Source organism: Anolis sagrei, chromosome 4, assembly GCF_037176765.1.
Source record: "Anolis sagrei isolate rAnoSag1 chromosome 4, rAnoSag1.mat, whole genome shotgun sequence".
NCBI classification, from domain to species: Eukaryota; Metazoa; Chordata; class Lepidosauria; order Squamata; family Dactyloidae; genus Anolis; species Anolis sagrei.
In genome coordinates, this window is record NC_090024.1 from 141224622 (window position 1) to 141246140 (window position 21519).

Sequence of the window (21519 nt, forward strand, 5' to 3'; positions counted from 1 at the left end):
CTCTGGATGGCCACTGGCTTCCTGTCTTGGGGAACCAGTGTGTGATTTGCCTTAAGCTACCAAGGCTCCTTTGTCTGTTCTAATTAACGTGTTCCTAATTATTTTGGAAGCTGATTGCCACTGCCTGGTTTTTGGTTCTGGTTTTTCCATGGCACAGTTTTGGCTTCCTATCCCTGCCCTACAGCTCAGATTCCCCAGCACATAGCATTGAGCCATGACAGTTAAAGTCATCTCAAACTGCTGTGTAAATGCACTGTAAGACTGGGCCATAGAAACCCATTGGGTGATCAGCCCCAGAAACTGGGGTGTTGTGTGATTTCCAGGCTGTATGACAGTGTTCTGGTAGCATTTTCTCCTGATATTTTGCTTGCATTTGTGGCTGCCATCCTCAGAGGATCCTCAAATAAACTTTGTTTTTGTTGGTCTTTGAACATTCACTACTGAGATATTATTTCAAGTACATTCCCACATGTTTTCTATTAGTTGTATCTTTATATATGACTAGATAGATATCAAATATATAATCAAATGACAATTTAAAACAAATGCAAAAATTAAAAACAAATATTAGTGGGTGGATATAAAGTTAACATAATACTCACCAGAGGATGCAAAACTTTATTTTAAAATGTAATTAAAACTATCTATAGCAATAAAAACCCAGTGCAATTATCCCAGTGCATAACCTATACTCAGGATGGACCAGGATGTCATGGAAGAATATGGAGAAGCAGAATGGCTTTCCGTTAATAAAAATGTCAGACAACACTAGGCAGTATCACTTTATTTAAGTTATATGCAGATCATGTCATGTGGAAAACTGGATTGGATTCAGAGGAAGGAGGTATGAAGACTGAAAGAAGAATCATCAGTAATTTCTGCACATAATATATTACTAGAAAAAAAAACGGCAAAGCAATGACGATTGAAAGTTAGGCAAGAAAGTACAAACACAGAGTTAAAATTGAATATTAAGAAAACAAAAATAATGATCACACATTTACCTATTTTCAATGTGGGTGGTGAAGGCATTGGAATTGCTGAAAGGGTTTCTAAACCTTGGTTTAGCCACTAATCAAAACGGAATCCAGTCCAGAAATCAGAAGAAGACTAAGGACACATCTACACTAACAACTTAAATAAATTTCAAACTAGTATTGAAGAAAGTGTTTTCACTGTGCAGATAGCATAGGAAATCCTGGAACCAGTTTGAGGCCCTGGTGGATGATGGCTAAACATTAATTTTAGGGATTAGTTACATTTCAGTTTTCCTTAATCAGAATCGCTGAATGAGAAACTTCACTGAGGCCCCTTCTACACTGCCAAATAAAATCCAGATTGTCTGCTTTGAACTGGAGGCTGCGATGGCACAGTGGGTTAAAGTACTGAGCTGCTGAACTTCTTGACCGAAAGGTCGCAGGTTCGAATCCGGGGAGCAGCGTGAACTCCCGCTGTTAGTCCCAGTTTCCGCCAACCTAGCAGTTTGAAAACATGCAAATGTGAGTAGATCAGTAGGTACCGCTCCAGTGGGAAGGTAACGGCACTCCATGCAGTCATGCTGGCCACATGACCTTGGAAGTGTCTATGGATAACGCCGGCTCTTTGGTTTAGAAATGGAGATGAGCCCTAACTCCCACAGTCGGATACGACTGGACTTAATATCAGGGGACAACTTTTACCTTTACATACCTGCTTTGAACTAGATTGTATGGCAGTGTAGACTCATATAATTCAGATCAAACAGATAATCTGGATTATTTGCTTTGTCAATTGGAATTACATGGCAGTGTAGAAGAGGCCTGAGTGACACACAGGGCTTAGGTTGGCTCTACATTGCCCTATATCCCAGGTTCTGATCCCAGATTATCTGTTTATCCCAGATTATCTGGCAGTGGAGACACAGGGCCCTTCCACACATCCATATAACCCAGAATATCAAGGCAGATAATCCACAATATCTGCTTTGCACTGGATTATCTGCGCCCACACTGCCGTATAATCCAGTTCAAAGCAGATGTGGTATTTTATTCAGCTGTGTGGAAGGAGCGTTACACAACTGTACGAGCTATGCCATAAACATGTTTTTTCCCCCGTGGGTGTTGCAGAAGAAAGGTGTGGCTGAGATTGACCTGTGTCCTCAGAAAACATATCGGCCCATAAAATTATCAACAAACATGCAGTCATGCAGAATTCATTATGTATGGAGAAAGCATGGCTCCGCTGATTTGTTTGTGCGCATGTTTCGTTTTGCAATCGCAAAAAAAAAATAAATTAATTAAAAAACTCACAAGAAATAAGATATTAACAAGCTGGAATGTGTCCAGAGGAGGGCGACTAAAATGATCAAGGGTTTGGAGAACAAGCCCTATGAGGAGCGGCTTAAGGAGCTGGGCATGTTTAGCCTGAAGAAGAGAAGGCTGAGAGGAGATATGATAGTCATGTATAAATATGTGAGAGGAAGCCACAGGGAGGAGGGAGCAAGCTTGTTTTCTGCTTCCTTGGAGACTAGGACGCGGAACAATGACTTCAAACTACAAGAAAGGAGATTCCATCTGAACATTAGGAAGAACTTGCTAACTGTGAAAGCCGTTCAACAGTGGGACTCTCTGCCCCGGAGTGTGCTGGAGGCTCATTCTTTGGAGGCTTTTAAACAAAGGCTGGATGGCCATCTGTCGGGGGTGCTTTGAATGCAATTTTCCTGCTTCTTGGCAGGGGGTTGGACTGGATGGCCCACGAGGTCTTTCCCAACTCGATGATTCTATGATTACCCAGCCTTTCTGCGGTAGCAAGGCTTTCTACCCGCCTGCGCATGCGCGGACAGTGATCTTATTAGCGGCAGCGCTTTGTTCCGAACCACAACTTTCTCCCAAGTCATCCCGGAAACTCGGGGCTGCTCGCGGCCTCTATCCTTCACAAGTCTGCTTCCCCTCCTCTCGAGTTCGCAATGCGCCTGCGCCGGGTACACGCGCACAGGCGGCGTCGAAGTTGCACGTTGGCGCGCGCACCGAGAAGAAGGCTTCCGGTCTGTTTGTGGAAAGTTGGGCTCCTTTCGAGGCCTTGTGGCGAAGGGGTGTCGCCGGCCTTGTGGCCGCCATGGGCCGGAGGCAGCGCCAGAGGCAGCAGCAACAGCAACAGAAGCGAGAAAGGGGCCCTGGGGTGAGTCGAGGCCTAGTCTGGGACTCAGCTTGAGCGCCCTCATCGCCTACCTGCGCCTTTCAAGGGCGGGCTGCAGGAGAAATCGGCCCCACGAAGAGGGAGACATTTATTACCAAGGAGGAGGGTTTGTTAGAATTGCCACTCGCAGAGCATGTTGCTTTAATATAAGGAGGGACATTTACTCCCACTTGGTTGTCTCCCTAGTTTCCCCTTGCTCCACATCGTTTTCACACTAGTCCTCACATTCCCTGCAAACAGACAGGACAGTTCCCTGCCTCAGGCTAACAAGAGTAAGGGCCCTGCCACACAGAATATCTAGGGCAGGGGTCCTCAAACGTTTTAAACAGAGGGCCAGGTCACAGTCCCTCAAAGTATTGGAGGGCCAGGTTATAATTTGAAAAAAACATGAATAAATTCCTTATGCACACTGCACATATCTTATTAGTAGTGCAAAAAACACTTAAAACAATACAATAATTAAAATGAAGAAAATTTTCAACAAATATAAACTTATTAGTATTTCAATGGGAAGTGTGGACCTGCTTTTGGCTTATGAGATAGGATTGTTGTTGCTGTGTGCTTTCAAGCCGTTTCAGATTTAGGTTGACCCTGAACAAGGGCCGGGTAAATGACCTTGGAGGGCTGTATCCAGCCCTTAGTTTGAGGACCCCTGATCTAGGGAGATAATCCACAATATCTGCTTTGAACTGGGTTATCTGAGTCGATACTGCCATATAGTCCAACTTGGCTCTGGTTACATCCTGTATAGACTACTGCAGCACGCTCTATGTGGGGTTGCCTTTGAAAACTGTTAGGAAGCTTCAAATGGGCCAGCGTGCGGCAGCCAGGTTACAACACAACTCCACTGTTGTGCCAGCTCCACTGGCTGCCAGTTTGCAGCCGGGCACAATTCAAAGTGCTGGCTTTAGCCTATAAAGCCGTAAATGGTTCCGGCCCAGCTTATCTATTTGAATGCATCTCTTCCTATGAACTTTCTAGACATTTAACATCATCTGGGAAGGCCCTGCTCTCAATCCCGTCTGCCTCACAGGCACGTCTGGCCGGGCGACAGACAGGGCCTCCTCAGTGGTGGCCCCTTGGCTATGGAACTCCCTGCCCATGGATATTAGATCGGCCCTCTCCCTCCTGACTTTTCGGAAAAGAGTTAAAACGTGGCTCTTTGAGCAGGTGTTTGAAACTTCAGCGTGATCAAATAAACACAATCTGGAATATGAATAAGGGACAGCTAAAAATGTAAACGGATGAAGAATTGGATTGAAAGACACTGTTTTTATAGACTTTTATAGTTTTTATAGTTGTTATGGTTTTTATATGTAGTTAAGTATGATTTAATTATTTTAACTGACATATGTATGTTTTTATATACGGTATCTAATTTTTGCCGGTTTGTACACCACTCCTTCAGGCTGAAAAGCGGCGGGATAAAAATGATGTAAATAAATAAATAAAATATATTCCAGTTCAAAGCAGATAATGTGGGATTTTATACAGCTATGTGGGAGGGGCCTAAGAGTGCATCTACATTGTAGATAGAGTTCATGCAGTTTTGACACCACTTTTAACTGCTATGGCCCAGTGTTATGGAATCGTGGGATTTTTAACTTGGTGAGCTACCAGCACGCTTGGGTAGAGAATGCTATTCCGTAGCAAGAGGTGCCAAACTGCATTATGCACTTTTAACATGACACAAAAGAAAAGGGGATGGCAGTGTGGAAAAGGATCAAATTCAGCAGAAAGGCATTCGTACCATATCATTTATTTATTCATATTGTACTTTTACTGTACATGGCACTTGACAAGTAGAACAACAGATTAGGGTTGCTGTGAGTTTTCCAGGCTGCAAGGCTATGTTCCAAAAGCATTCTCTCCTGACATTTCACCCACATCTGTGCCAGGCATCCCCATAGGTAGTGAGGTCTGTTGGAAACTAGACAAGTGAGGTTTATATATCTGTGTAATGTCCAGGGTGGAAGAAAGAACCACAGAATAGTTCCTTGCCCTCAGGCTAACAATCTTAACTAAAACATGTCGTAAAAGGAAAAGGGGATGACAGTGTGGAAAAGTTGCAATTCAGCAGAAGTATTATCACCATCATTTATTTGCTTAGCACCATCACTGTACAAGACACTTTTAGAAATAAAAAGAACCATAGAACAGTCTCTGCCCTTAAACTTACAGTCTAATTAGCAGATGACACAGAAGGAAAGGTGTCAATCCCATAGTTACTGACTTCATCTCTCTTTCTCCGAGGCCACAATAGTGACATTGAGATGGAGGGACTTTGGCATGACAACTGCTGAAAATTGCAAGTCACTTGTAATTAACATTTTTTAAAGTAACCATATCATGTTTAAGTTCTCATGCTGTTATAACTTGATGAAGAATAATGTCACTATGTTCCTGATTTAGGGCCCTTCCACACAGTCCCAATACCCAGAATATCAAGACAGATAATCCACAATATCTGCTTTGAACTGGGTTATCTGTGTCCACATTGCCATATAATGCAATTCAATGTGGATTTTATACAGCGCTGTGGAAGGGGCCTTAGTTGGTTTTAATTATGTTAGTTGGTTTTAATTATGTTATGTAACTTTAATTAAGTTACAGGGCTGTGTACTTAGATGTGTTTTGTGTGGCTCGGAGTATTTTGATGTTTTGGACAATTATCTATTTTAATTGCTTTGAAATAACGAAACATTACTTTTAACTATAGTTTTTATTACTTACTTTGGTGTAGCAGCTCATTGTTTTTCAAAGGAAATGTTCTATGTTTTAGGCCCAGATATAGTTTAATAATCTTACTGAGAATTGTTATTGACTCTTTTGTTTTTTTCTCTCCCTAGGGTTGGCCTGAAGGTGGTTATCCAGAGATTGTGAAGGAAAATGCATTGTTTGAGCATTACTATGGTACTCTGGGCATCGTGCCTCAAGGGGAGTGGGAGAATTTCATGGCTACTCTGCGGGAGCCACTTCCTGCCACTCTCCGCATTACAGGGTATAAGAGGTAAAGTATGAAAACTAAACTGTTTGTAATTCACTTACATTTGGTAATATAGCCAATAAAAGTGTGAGGGTGGGTAGAAAGGAATGTTAAAACTTTCCAAAAGTGATCATTGCTAATGTGGTTGCTGATCTGTTATTAATATGAAAATTATTACTATTAAAAAAATTATGTACTACCCTTTCTTCAGCCAATCAGTACGTCATTTAAAACAGTTTAAAACCCATTGCATACAAAAGTTAAAAAGCAATTAATCTGGCAAAAATAAGTTAAAAGAGTTAAAAGCATAAACCATTAAACAATAACATTAAAAGTACAGCACAAAGATAATACAGGTGCCCATCTTACCTCTTTGGAAAGGGAGTTTCAGAGTCTGACAACTTTCCCTTCTGCCCATTAAAAGTATGTGTAAGGGTGCTGAAACAGACAGAAGGACCTCCCCCAAGATCTCAAAATATGGGCAGACTTGTAAGAGCCAATACAGTTCTCAAATAAAGTGGACCTGATCCTTATAGGGCAGAAGTCTCCAAACTGTGTCACAACATGTTAGTGTTTGCAGTGTGAGGGTGTGTCACGTGAATGTAACAATAAACCTCTGAACTTTTGTGACATAAGTAATAAGTCATATGTTTTTTAAAAATATAAATTAAATGTGTTCGTGCAATACATTGTTGGTTTTTGCAACTTATGTATGTGTTTCATAAGGGGTTGGTTTAATCTAGAAGTCATCCCAAGTTGCTAGTAAAACTGAATTACTATGTTGCGAAATGATGTATGTCTATAAAGCGTGTCACCAACATGAAATGTTTGGAAACCTCTGTTATAGGGTATTACAGAGAAGCTATTAAAAAGATGGTTGGCAGAAACTGTGGTGCAAATTTTGGTACTGCATCAAAATGCAGTTATTAGTCCTGCTTCACAATACAGATGGCATGGAAACAACTTGGGGTGACTTCTAGATAAAGTGCCCAGTCTGTATACCAATCAAAAGTTTGTTGCCTCAGTGTGCAGATCGGTTTTTGTGGGAATACGGGGAAACCATTTAATGTTTAGTTTCAGATAGTCTTCTCAGAGATTGGTGAATATGTGATGTGTACTTTAGTTGTCGTGAAAAGGGAAATATTGAACTAAAGCTTGTAGCTGACAGTAGGATTTTTAATGTCGGACAAGAAGCTACTGAAACAATAAGATTATGCTCTTGTACCACCAAGAGTAGATTTCCACACTGTTTTGTTTTTCTTCTGTAGTCATGCCAAGGAAATTCTCCACTGTCTGAAGAACAAATATTTCAAGGAATTAGAGAACCAAATGGTAGATGGTCAGAAAATTGAAATGCCACAACCACTGATTTGGTAAGATTATTCTATATTGGCCACCAGTGTACTTCTCTTGGTTCTGATTTTGTTATAACTGTAATTATCAGACATGCTTTTAAATGTGTTTCTTACTGATTGTGATTTCGATAGTTTGTCTTGTACTTACTGACAATGTCAAATATAATGATAGATCAGATTTGTTGGCTTGTCATTCATTTACAGCTCACCTGTGGACATGGCCAGCCATCACCAACCACTTAAATTCTCCTAGTGGTAGAAGTGGTTAAATCAAACAGAACTGTACAAGGAGCCAGTAGCATTCTGTTAACATCTGAAAGTAAAATACATCTTTTGCATGTTTGAGTTCATTAATTTCATTATTCATACTTAACATGTTCTATACATACATTGAATCTTATGTGTATAGAGTTTAAAATGTAATGGTATGCTCTTTTATATCTGTGAAGAGATCCTGTATGCACTTCTTTCTGAGATATTATTATCTTACTAGGTATCCAGAAGAGTTAGCATGGCAAACAAGCCTAAGCAGAAAAGTCCTACGAAAATCCCCAGAACTAGAAAAATTTCATCATTTTCTTGTCAGTGAAACAGAATGCGTAAGTATTAAAACTGATTACTATTTACATATATTTTGCATGATTGTTATCTTTATCTAAGCAGTCTTTCTCCTGTCTTCACTTTCCCTTAGAGAATCAGATTTGTAAATAAATAAAATAATTTATTTATTACATTTTAATAGAAATGATCTAGTTAATCATAGTAATATACATTCTCTCTTTTTTTGCTGCCATTTTGCTGAAGTTGTTGTACAATGGTAGGAGGAAAATGGAGTGCTAGACCCAGATACTTAGTGTCTTAAGACATGATTTACAAAGTCTGGAATGATTGTCTGAACTGGACCTCTATCTTTAGCTTTCTCTATGGCAGATAAATAAAATTCATAAGAGAATTAGGAGCAGAAATGTTAGAAATGTATTCATTTTCTTCAACCGATAGAATTGATATATTTAATTAAGTCTATTTTTATATTGCTTCAGGGAAACATTAGTCGCCAAGAAGCTGTCAGTATGATCCCTCCTCTTCTTCTTAATGTCCAGCCTCATCATAAGGTATGCTTTTCTTACAGAGAGAGATTGAAACATTGGTGGGGTGAAAAATAGCTCACCACAGTTTTTATGCTGCTATTTTGTGTTGCATAGTTCTGCATATTCAGTTTTAGGCAGTTTATCAGTGAGCACTAAAAACATAAAATATTGATGTGCTTTCATTTATCTTCTGCATTGCCAAAGTGGTGGCATGATTTGTAATTTCCCAACATTTTGAATCAGATCCCTTATATTTTCAGTCTCTTAGAGCCTCAGTCTTTCTCCAGCCTCTCTTCTCTTACACAACATAGGTAACAAAAGAACAATACATAAAACTGGGGAAAGATATCAGGATCTGAAATGGAAGGTGTGGGTTTGCACGAAGCATCATGCTTGAATTCCCTTCATTTCACAAATATTCAAAAATTGGGAAAATTCCAAACTTCTGATCATAACCATTTTGAATAGTAGATACTCAGCCTGTACTTCTTTGGTCATCACTGATAAATAATGCTTTTTGAGTTCATCCTCATATATTACCTTATTCTTCGTGTCCTCTGCGAAATCCACACCTATGGGTTTCCTCTCGCGCATGCGCAGAAATCCGGAACATTCTAAGTTTAATGAAATAAAAATGAATATTTGAAACTCCGCCCACCCCCCACCCCGCCCCCTCTGTATATATATCCCGCCGCGTGCGGGCGCACTCCAGTTCCTTTTCCGCGCTAATCCGGCAGCATCTTGGAACATTCGCTCGCTCTTTCCACTCTACCGGCTTTTGACTAGGACTGCTTCTCCTTAACTCTGTCTTCTCCACCCCCGACTCGGACCGGCTGACTACCCTTCTAAAACTCAGGCTAGCATGTCTTCTCCGTATTTTAAAAATTGCTCAGCCTGCGGGGCTACCTTACCCGAGGCTGATAAACACTCCAAATGCCTATTATGTTTGGGAGAGGCTCACAATCTTCAATCATGTGAAATCTGCCTGAGCTTTACTACTAGAGCCCGAAAAGGCAGAGATGCCCGTTTAAAAGCGCTGCTTTATGAGCGCGCCTTGGCTCCACAGACGCTCCCTCCTCCCTCCCATTCCTCCCCAACCCAAGAGCTCACTCTGCCTCCCTCTCCACATGCTGGAGATAGGCGAGAATCGAGCCAGGCAAATGCTTCCTCAGCGGAGCCGCCTAAGAAAAAATCTAAGCCCTCAAAACAATCCACGAGGGCAACAAAACCGAAAGAGAAATCTTCAAAACAAAAGAAGGGACGGCAACTCACTGGCGAGCAGCCCTTGAGTCCTCCTATGCTGGAACCGATGCCTCACCTCTCCGGTCCCGCCCTCCAGCTCCAAGATCCCCTCCCTTCCATGCTCCATTTGGAAGATCCCTCTTCCCTTCCTCCTTTGGAGCTGCTGGATCCGCTGCAAGCTCAGCAAACTGCGGAGCTTTCTCCTCCGCCCCTCCCACCCTCCCAGTCTTCGCCTCCCCCCTCCCCCAGCCCACCAGACTCGCCGGTACCGAGAGAGACTCCTCTCTCGGAACAACAAACTTCTACGGCACGGGCTCCGCGCCGCCGCCAGCGCTCTCTCTCCCCTTCCCCTCAACCCTCTCCTAACCCCCACCCCCCCAAGAGGACTAGAACTTACCCTCCTGAACAACATCACCCATATGCCCCACAAGACTATCCTTATCATCTGTACCCTCCCCCTCCTCCTTACCCTATGTACCCTTTCTACTATCCTCCTCCCCCCACCCACACTAGGGACTACAGCACCCATTATCCACACCAGTTTGGATACCCACAACCTCCACATGCACCTCCTACAGCTACACTCTCTCACCCTCCAGAAGAACACATTGAATCAGATCCTCCTCAACCTTTTCAAGACCCCCTTGCTCAACCTCATCAAGAAGCTGAGACAGTGGACCTAGAATCCGCTGATGACACCCCAATCATACATGAACCCCTTCCAGACCCTGACCCTTCCCCCAAAAATCTGGAAGAATTTAAAAAGTTCTCTGCTTTGCTCATAAGGCTCTCTAGATCCCTGAATCTCTCTACACCTGAACCCACAGATACTGTGGTAGATCCATGCTTCACTTCTACTGAACAACAACAACCTGCTTCCACTGTGTTGCCCACCTTACCCTTTCTACTAAAGATCTTAAAAAACACTGGTGTTGCCCCGGCTATGATCCCGGCAACCCCCAAAAGGGCAGAGAATTTATACCGTATTGATCTATCTTCAGCTTCCTGGCTATCTAAAATGCCTAAAGCAAATTCTATAGTAACTGATGCTCAACCAAAACCTGTCCAACCAAACCAAACTTCCCCCTCTGACAAAGAGGGAAGGAAACTTGACTCTATGGCCAAAAAGTTTTACTCCTCAGCATGCCTATTTGCACGCATGGCTCATTATGGGGTTTACATGAGTGTATACCAAACCCTCCTATGGAACAAAATATCTTCCTATTTGGAATTACTGCCTCCAGCCAACCAGCCACTGGCTCTGGCCTTTAAGCAAGAGGCTCTCCTTTTGTCATCATTGCAAAAAGACCTTGCAAGAAACACAGCCGATGCTTCTGGCAAACTCATTGCAGGCTCCGTGGCCCTTCGCCGCCATGCCTGGCTGAGAGCTGCTATCCTCTCTCCATCACAACGCACTCTCATTGAAAATCTTCCTATGGACGAGGCAGGACTGTTCAACCCTGAAACTGATTCACAACTTGAACATTCCCATAAAATGAAACAGACGGTCTTCAAATATGACCAACAACCTTACTCTCATCAACGTCAACGATGGGGCTCATACTACTACCGCCCTCACTACTACAACAGGCCTTATAATACCTCCTTCTACAGAGGACGCCAAAGATCTTACACCCAATCTACGACCCCGAGACGTCCCCAACTCCCCTTCAGAGGTCAGTACCGTGGCTCCAGGCCCTCCAACAACTCTAAACGTCGTTTTTAGCACACCACTAACCACTGTCAACCATCCTTCCACACATACATTACCACTTACATACTTCAACAGACTACAGTCTTTTCTTCCGGCATGGCAATCTATCACTACAGATGCCTGGGTCCTTGACATAGTTGAAAGGGGTTATGCAATAGAATTTGACACCTATCCGCCCGTTGGGAGGGTTCTCCTCACACAACCCTCCCAAGAGATCTGGGAAGAAATACACTCTCTCCTTCAAAAGGGCGCCATTTCTTCTAACCCCACACACAATGCTAACACCTGCTTCTTTTCTCGATACTTCCTAGTAGACAAGAGAGATGGAGGGCTGCGTCCCATCCTAGACCTTCGCAGGCTTAACACCTTCATCACACCACGCAAGTTCCGCATGGTTACACTTCCTAACATCCTACCCTTCATTCCTCCGGGAGCGTGGCTAGCAACGGTGGACCTACGGGACGCCTACTTCCATATCTCAATTAGAGAATCTCATCGCAGATTCCTAACCTTTGCTGTGCACAACAACCACTTCTCGTTCACTTCTCTCCCTTTTGGTTTATCCACCTCACCCAGGGTATTCACAAAATGCATGTCAGTCATAGCGGCACACCTTCGTCAGCAAAACATCGTGGTTTTTCAGTACCTGGATGACTGGTTATTTTGTTCTCCTTCAAAAACGCAACTTTGCAACGACATTCATTACACCTTGTCTCTCTTACAGGACTTGGGTCTGGTAGTAAACCAAGAAAAATCCCATCTCACTCCGACTCGACGAATCCAGTTCATAGGAGCCGTCATAGACTCCTCTCTCCAGAAGGCCTTCCTCCCGGACGACCGCTTCATCAATCTTCGACGAGCAATCCTAAGCCTCCAACGCTCCCACAGAACTTCGGCCTGGGCTATCCAGTCTATCCTTGGACACATGTCGTCTACCACAAGTGTAACCCCCATTTGCCCGCCTAAAAATGCGGCCACTACAAAGATGGTTCATCAAATCATTCAACCCCCTCCGGGAACCTCAATCCCGCATCCTATACCCACCTCACTCCGTCCTCCACTCCCTCTCATGGTGGACAAAGCAGTGCAATGTTCAATCAGGGATGCCTTTCACTCAACCTCACCCATCCATGTCCCTCACGACAGACGCCTCCAACTCGGGTTGGGGAGCGCACCTCAAAGGGTTCAAAGTAAGCGGCCATTGGTCCCCTCGGGACCGCAAATTCCACATCAACGCACTCGAGATGATGGCGGTAGAAAAGGCCCTCAGAGCCTTTGTCCGCATTGTCTCGAACCGCAAGGTCCAGATTGTGACAGACAATATCGCAGTCAAATATTATCTCAACAAACAAGGAGGAACACGCTCTCAAACTCTACTGTCCATATCAACACGAATTTGGGAATGGTACATCCAGAGGAACATCCTCCTCACAGCCATCCACCTACCAGGCCAAAACAACACACTGGCGGATTCCTTGAGCAGGTCCTCCAAAAACAATCACGAGTGGCAATTACATCCCACTCAATTCAAGACACTCACTCACAAGTGGGGCACCCCCAGGATAGACCTGTTCGCGTCCCCTGTAAACACACACTGCCCTCTCTACTGCGCAAGGCTCCGCCCTCACGCATCCCCAGGTTGTCTAGGAGACGCCTTCCTGTTCCTATGGTCCCCGGGTCTCCTCTACCTCTTTCCACCCCTCCCTCTCCTATCCCCAGTCATAGCCAAGATAATTCAGGACAACACAGATTGCATCCTGATCACCCCCTGGTGGCCACGACAACACTGGTTTGCTCCTCTTCTTCAAATTTCCAACAAGGAGTTCCTTCGGCTCACTCCGACCCCGGACCTCCTCTCAGTAGAGAACGGCCTGGTCCTTCACCCGGACCTCCACTCCCTCTCTCTGACAGCGTGGAGAATCAGACCACAATGAACCTGTCTGAGGAAGCTTCACGGATTATACTGGCCGCCCATAAACCGACCACTAACAGGTCATACCAGTATAAGTGGTCATCTTTTGAAAAATTTACACGAACAGTGGGCCATACGCCCCTTTCAGCTCCTATCCCTGTGGTACTAGACTTCCTGGTACACCTTTCCAACAAAAATTTCTCCCTTTCTTCGGTTAAATGCTACATAGCAGCGATCTCCTCGGGCCGCAGAAAGTTCGGCTTGCCGTCCCTTTTTCATGACCACTTTATTCAACTGTTCCTCAAAGGCTACAAAAATGTTCACCCCCCTACATCCCTCCCTTCGCCTCAGTGGAGCCTAGAACTAGTGTTATCCCAATTATCAAAACCTCCCTTTGAACCGATGGCTTCTGCCGATGTTTCACACTTGTCTTGGAAAACGGCATTTTTAGTAGCCATCACATCTGCTAGACGGTCGAGTGAGTTAACAGCTCTCCGCTCAGACCCTCCATATATCAGGTTCCATGATGACAAGGTGGTCCTTAGGACCGATGTTACGTTTTTACCCAAAGTTGTTTCTTATTTCCATATGTCACAAGATATTATCCTACCAGCTTTTTTCCCCAACCCTTCCTCCCCGTTGGAGGTAGCATTACATTCCCTCGATGTTAAGAGGGCACTTTCCTTTTATCTCCATAGGACCTCCGCCTATAGGAAGTCCCCAAAGTTGTTTTTGAAATACAGAAAAGACATGCTGGGCCACCCGATATCCTCACAAGGATTGGCCTCCTGGATTGTTTCAACGATCCAATTAGCTTACCAATTGGCAAAGAAAGAACCTCCTTCTCACATCGTGGCGCACTCGACACGCTCAGTGTCCACGTCCCAAGCCTTCCTTCGAGGAGTCCCGTTGGACCAAATTTGCAGGGCAGCTACGTGGTCTACTCCCTCCACGTTTGCCTCCCACTACAAGTTGGACATACAAGCGAAGAAGGACGCCGCGTTTGGTAGAGCTGTCCTTTTCTCCTGTGTGGCATGACCCGCCTCCAGGTCAGTAGCTTGCTATTCACCCATAGGTGTGGATTTCGCAGAGGACACGAAGAATAAATTTAGGTTGCTTACCTGTAACCGTATTTCTTCGAGTGTCCATCTGCGAAATTCACACAACCCGCCCGTCCTCCCCTCTGTCATGCCTCTGAACCTGGCTGCGATTAGCGCTGGGGAACTAGAGTGCGCCCGCACGCGGCGGGATATATATACAGAGGGGGCGGGGTGGGGGGGTGGGCGGAGTTTCAAATATTCATTTTTATTTCATTAAACTTAGAATGTTCCGGATTTCTGCGCATGCGCGAGAGGAAACCCATAGGTGTGAATTTCGCAGATGGACACTCGAAGAAATACGGTTACAGGTAAGCAACCTAAATTTTTTAATTGTACTTAGAAGCAGATGACATATAATACAGTTTTAAAATGATGTTAGAAAATCTATATATTTTCTTTCCATGACTATGTCTTTTTAGATTCTAGACATGTGTGCTGCTCCTGGATCTAAGACTGCCCAATTGATTGAGATGCTGCATGCAGACATGAATGTTCCTTTTCCAGGTAAGTGAATGTAATAGAACAGAATAAAGAGAGAGTTTTTCATGAATAATAAAATAGTTTCTCACAAAACTAGGTGTTGGGGGTTGACATCCCTTTAAAATTTTACATTTAAGAGTGGATTTCAGATTGTGATTGTTTCTTGGTTCTATTCTATGCCATCAATCTGTCTTCATACTCCTTTACCTCATTTCATTATTGTTTCCTATCATTGCCTACATTATCATAATTTTTTTGTACTTTGCAACTTTACTTTTTTGTCCTGTCTTCCCACAAAGTTCCATTTAATAGTCTTCATTGCCATGCGCATATAGGGTGTATTGTATCCTGATCTGTCAGATTTTCTAAAAAAATGTTTGCTAGATCATTTAAAAGCAAAATTAGAAAACTGTTTTTTAAAGGCTTAAAAAGTACTGTATGAATGCAATTCATTTTTGCATCACTTCCTTGCTATATTAGAATTCATCTAATATATTTTTAAAATTTTTGGCACATCCTCTATTGTACATATTTTATGCTAATATTTGTGATGATTTAAAAATAGTCTGATTGTACTTCATTTAATTTCTTACTAGTTTTTTGTGCCCATCTGGGCTAATTATTGAGAAATTCCTTTTTGCAATGATTCATCCCTTATTCTGATGTGTTGGATTTTTTTTCCAGAGGGATTTGTAATTGCAAATGATGTTGACAACAAGCGTTGCTATTTGCTAGTCCATCAAGCAAAGAGGTTAAACAGCCCATCAATCTTGGTTGCCAATCACGATGCCTCCAGCATCCCTAATTTACAAATCACCACAAATGGAAAAAAGGAGATTCTCTTCTACGATAGGATATTATGCGATGTACCTTGCAGGTATATTTATCTTTCAGTATTCTAAACATTGTAGTGTTTTTATGTTGGAATCTGTGTATTTCTGTATGCCTTTAGGTTTCTGTTGAGTAATGTAGTATATACTTTTCATGCTAATAAAGCTTTTGCATCACATGATGTTTAAAATTTATGTATTTATTTACTATATTTATATCCCGCCTTTCTCGATCCTGAGGGGGACTCAAGGTGGGTTACAGATAGGCAACAATTTGATGCCTTAACAACAATATACAATGAAAATAAACATTTAAATTCAATTAAGATCAAAATTAAAATACATTGTAAAACATTGTAAAAACATTACAATAACTATAAAACCACGCTATCTGCAATCATAATCCAGGTCATTCTGGTAAGTCATTGCACATAATTCCAATCTATCTATTGCATTATGGTTCTTCTCCAAAGGCTTGATCCCAGAGCCACATTTTCAATCTCTTTCTGAGTGAAAAAATATGCAGCCCCTTACAGTTCTGGCATTAAATGGTGTAACAGTATAAATGCAATTGGGGCGAAACACACACTTCTCTAAAATAAATTGTTTTTCTTTATTATGGCTATTTGTCATTTACATTTATCTTTAGGCTATGTTTTGTGTTTTGAATCCTGATAAATATGACTTCACACATAAAACATTGTCTCATTGTATACTTCAGCATTTCAAATAGTCTACATCTGAAAATGCTGTTAATTGTTTAGGAGAAAGGCTTTGGCTATGCTAAAAAGAGTCTGAAACGAAAGACAATGTTCAGTCCCTTGTTTGAAAATTGAAAAATATTTGTAAAATCCATATTCTGAAATGTTATCTAAATAGCTACTAGGAATATTGAGTTATGTTTTACTAAATCTAGAAAAACAAAAATCTGATGCCGATGGAACCCAGTGCTTAACTGGTCAGTTTTGAGGTTTTTATGTCAAGAGAAATGTATGCTAATGTTTTCATATTTCTGTCCCCAAACATATGAAGTTTTGGCATATTTTAAAGAAAGCATTGTGTTAACTGACTTTGAATGTAACTCCAGATTTCATTGTTTTACAGTGGAGATGGGACCATGAGAAAAAACATTGATGTATGGAAAAAGTGGACCACTCAAAATAGTTTGCAATTACATGGGTAAGAGAACATTTTAGAGTTAACCTCATTCTTTTGAAAATTAAGAATGGAATAAAACTTAAAAAAAAACAAACACCCAGTGCTGACAGCCTTAATAGATGTTATCAGTAGCAGCAAAAAAAAGTTTCTAACTAGCAATAAAATCTTGGCTATGGGTATACACAAAAATCACAAATCTCTCCACTCTGTTTCTTGCGTGCAACCATGTACAGTATTAATCTGTCACTCACAAGTGCATAGGCATCCTTTCTATCTCCTCTACATTGGACCACCTCTGTGCCCTCTTCATCCATTCTAGGGTCGCTCTTCATTCTTTCTTGGTATGCAAATTCCCTCACAAGTTTGAATTCCCCTAAATTAATCCATAGCCTTTCTGCTAAAACTAACAGGTGTAAACTTCTGCTTTTGTTAATGAAAAAATTGAGCTGGGGAACTGCTGCCCTGTGAACAAAGGTAGAGACTAAATGCAGAAAGTTTTTTGGAAAAAAATGGCAAAAGCAGGGTTATTTGCAAGCACCTGGTAGTGCCTACAAATACAGTGGTTGTGGATACTACATGAACAACTACTAATGATCTTGCATGTGGTACAAACATACAACTACCACATCGAACATGGTTAATGTCAATCTTCAAATACCATAAGATATGATAAATGTTAGAAAATACCACAGTAATCCTGAAAGTGTGAAGGTACGTCCCTCCACTCTCTCCTTTCAGCATTTGTTGCTTAGACATAAAAGAAGTTCTTATTTGAAATTATTTTTTATTCAGAAAGAAAAGAAAAAAATAGAAAAGACCGACTACAAAAAATTTACTAAATCTAACACAGTTATATCTAAGACAGATGTCAAATATAGTGTATGTCTACACTCTTGTTTTCTATCCTTAATGCTTTAAAATTTGTATGTGTGATTTTCTTAGGCAAGGAATACTCATATTTGGTTTTTCCAGTTCCTTCCTCTGAAATGTAGCTTGTGGCCAAGCCTTTAGAGAACTTGTGCAATAAATAGACATGGAACAATTTGCAATGAGCATTGGAATGGCCTGGATTACGCTCGTGTTTAACTTTGAATTGTATTGTTTTAAAATGTTTTTATTGTTTTAAAGTACTTTTAAATTCTATTTTAATATTTATTTAAGTGTACATTGTGTTTCAGGGCATCGAATTGTTGCCTGTATGTAAAACCTCCTTGAGTTTCTTCCAGGGTGAGAAAGGCAGGGTAGAAATGTCGTAAATAAATAAAATGAAGACTTGCTTTTGGGAAATTAAAAAATATCTACTTTACAGATTTGTATGGCTGAATCTGTTGATGAGGAATGCATGGTTATAGTTGAGTGACTATATTGTTCTCCCTTTCCATCTATTGCTTATTCTATACGTTGCCCACATAGAAGACCTCTTTAATTGTGCATAACTGGTTTGTATTGGAAGAGTTGCCTAATTAGTTGTAAAGTTTAGCTCTCATCTTTACAGATAATCTTGATCTATTAAGAGCTTTTAGAATAGGTTGGTTGTCAAAGTTGATTTACAATCCAATGATAGCCTATCTTTTGCACAATAGATAACCAGTTTATGAACAATGTTGTTTCTGCAGATTGCAGTTAAGGATTGCAACACGTGGAGTTGAGCAGTTGGCAGAAGGAGGTAGAATGGTGTACTCTACCTGTTCATTGAATCCTATTGAAAATGAAGCTGTCATTGCCTCTCTGCTGGAAAAGAGTGAAGGTTTGTAAAATTGTTTCTGTTTGTGTAGTGGAAAAAAGCAAATAACACTGGAATCATATTCAGATTAATTTGACTGAGTTTACATTCTGATCATCTCTTTGGTTGGAAATCCAGTTTCAGATTTAGTGTTGCGATCTTGTTTTGTTAAGATTTCTCCTTACAAAGCACAGGCTACTCTTGTTTTTAAGGCAGTGTTCATTAATACATAAAATGAGACCACATACAAAAAACACAAGAACTAAGAATAAAGATGTCTTGTGTAAGTCCATTATAGTTTTCCCTCCCTTCAAAACTCATGTGAAACATCTTAAATGTAATTGCCTTTTCCAGTGTTCAGTAGATTCCATAGATTTTTGCAAACTGTTCTAACTGAACAAAATAATCTCCCCCTCCCCCAAATGAAATCATTATTGTAATAAATATGTTTTCTTGATATGCTTTTAGATGGTTCGATAACCACAGTTGTTTGGCTTGTTAATAAGCAATGTTGGTTATTGTTGTTATTGATTATTATTGTTGGTGGATTGTGGGGGTAGGTTCGCAGACACCCAAGGTCTCTCGAGAAGCCAACGTGACTCCTCATCCCTGAAAGAGGCCACCCATGGCCCTTTTGTACATATATCCTCCTCTTCCTCTCCTTATGCCTTGTTTTTATTAGTCAGATCTAGATTTTAAAAAACCCTGCTGTGTGAATACAGTCATAAACATGAATGTGAACCTGGCATGTTTTACTGAAATTTGACTGAGAGATGATAGTGAGCTGACATTGGATCAAGCGTTCCCACATGGTTACTGTGTTAGTGCGCAGGAATAGTTGTGGTCTATAAATACCATCTTAACCTGATTAGATCAGCTATTAGGGAACTAAGTTACATGAACGCATATATATGAGTCTGAAGACCAATGATTGACTAGGAATTTGGTTTTGCACTGGCCACTATATGCCCAGCATGCTCAAAGGTCAAATTCATAGAATGGTTCTCAGAATTGGAGTTACCCAGACTTTTGATTTTGGTTGACTTTGGCATTCCATTTGAGACCAGTCTGTCAGGTGCAGCTCCTGAGTTTATGGTATCTATAACAAACTTGGGCCTATCCCTGTTGTTTTCAGAATGTGTGTATTCAGGAGGTCATACCCTTTTTTATTGATATTTTTTAATTAGAAAAACTAACAGCAAACCTACAAACAGGCAAAAAAGCAAGAATATAAACCATAGGGCAAAATACAAAAACAAGAACAGTAGAGATACATTGTCCTAATATATATTCAATACATACTACTATGACATTAACTACACACAAGTCCACATTATCTAGTCTAATGCCTTTACATTCTCTGGCTGATGTTTTTATTTTCTCAGTTTCCCATGTCCATTAAAAGGAGAAAAGCCATTAATATATCATTTCCCCATAACATGGGGAACCCCCATCTTTGCTGAAGAAACATAATAAATAGGCCTCAGTCTTTCTTGAAATTGATTTAGAGATTTATCTTTAATCAAAATTGCTAGTTTCTCCATTTCTGCTAGTTCACACATCTTCATGAACCAGTCTTCTTGCATCGAGGTAGTTGATTCTTTCCTTCTTCTCCCTGCCATAGTTTTCCACATTTTCTCTCAAATTGATCATCTGGCATCCCTAGCAAATAGAGTTGAACTTCAACTATTGCTTCTAGAAGCAGATATATTTGCACCCAATACTTCTGGGCCTTTTTAAAAAGACCACCACATATGCTCAAATGTACTAACATTTCCTGCACATTTCCACAATCAAATCCTTGATGCTGTTTTCAGTTCTGAGCATTGAATCTGTGGGTGGAGATTATTAATAGTCCAGTACTGCGATGGACATTTTTCCTGGATCTGCCCCTGCCCTTGAAGACCAATGGTTCAGTCAGGATTCCAGAACGTCTTACAGAGTTTAATGGCTGGTATCACTGACAATCCTGTTGAGGCCATAAACATCCTCTTAGACTTGTTCCTAACTGATCTCCTTATTATACAGAAAATCTGGGTGAAGATGGTGGAAAACCCAGGTGATGGGGTTTGGAATTTGCTATGTTCCATTGCGGTTTACCCCTTTTTCACAATTTTGAAATTACTGTTTCCAGGTTGCTCCAGAAAGCATAACTTTGGCAAGTGTTTCTTCTTTTCCCCTCCATAGGTGCTTTAGAACTTGCTGATGTCTCTTCTGAGCTGCCAGGTCTGAAGAGAATGCCTGGGATTACAAAATGGAAGGTAATTGTGCAGACAGGAGTATTGTAATGCAAGCACCACCACCACTTGCATCGCTTCCACCACTGTCACAAGCACGACTGGTGGGGACGAGGGAGAGGGTCTTCTTGGTGGTAGCCCCCACGGGACTTTGGAACACCCTCTCAAGGGAGAATAGTAAGCCTCCACACTGTCCTGCTTCTGTAGGGAACTGAAAACCTGAATGTTCCAGTGAGCATTCAAGAATGTTAGTCCCTAGTTATATATGCCCAATCCCTAGGTCACCTGATAGTACTCTTCACTTCATCCACTTCCCTGGCCCTATTGTGCCATTTGCACTATCCTCTGCCCAGCCCTTTTATAGTTTGGTGTTGCCCATTTTAGAAATCTTGGTCATTGTTTTTTTTAACTTGGTCTGATAGAACTCCAATGCAATTTGTTTTATTCTGTTATGTTTAATGTGCTTCATCTGGGTTGTTGTATTTTATGATGCTCCTGTTTTAATGTGTGTTGTTTTATG

General features: G+C 41.4%; 1 protein-coding gene across 1 annotated transcript in view; it reads left to right on the top strand.

Annotated features, from left to right (window-relative positions):
* The first annotated feature begins 2914 nt into the window (after positions 1 to 2914).
* Positions 2915 to 21519, top strand: part of NSUN2 (NOP2/Sun RNA methyltransferase 2) — a 30565-nt gene continuing 11960 nt past the window's right edge. Inside the window, 11 exon segments of the mRNA XM_060774054.2 lie at positions 2915 to 3038; positions 3041 to 3156; positions 6024 to 6184; positions 7429 to 7533; positions 8009 to 8114; positions 8556 to 8627; positions 14991 to 15075; positions 15736 to 15928; positions 16986 to 17060; positions 18656 to 18786; positions 20950 to 21023. Coding sequence (XP_060630037.2) covers positions 2945 to 3038; positions 3041 to 3156; positions 6024 to 6184; positions 7429 to 7533; positions 8009 to 8114; positions 8556 to 8627; positions 14991 to 15075; positions 15736 to 15928; positions 16986 to 17060; positions 18656 to 18786; positions 20950 to 21023 — 1212 coding nt within the window. The 5' untranslated portion in view covers positions 2915 to 2944.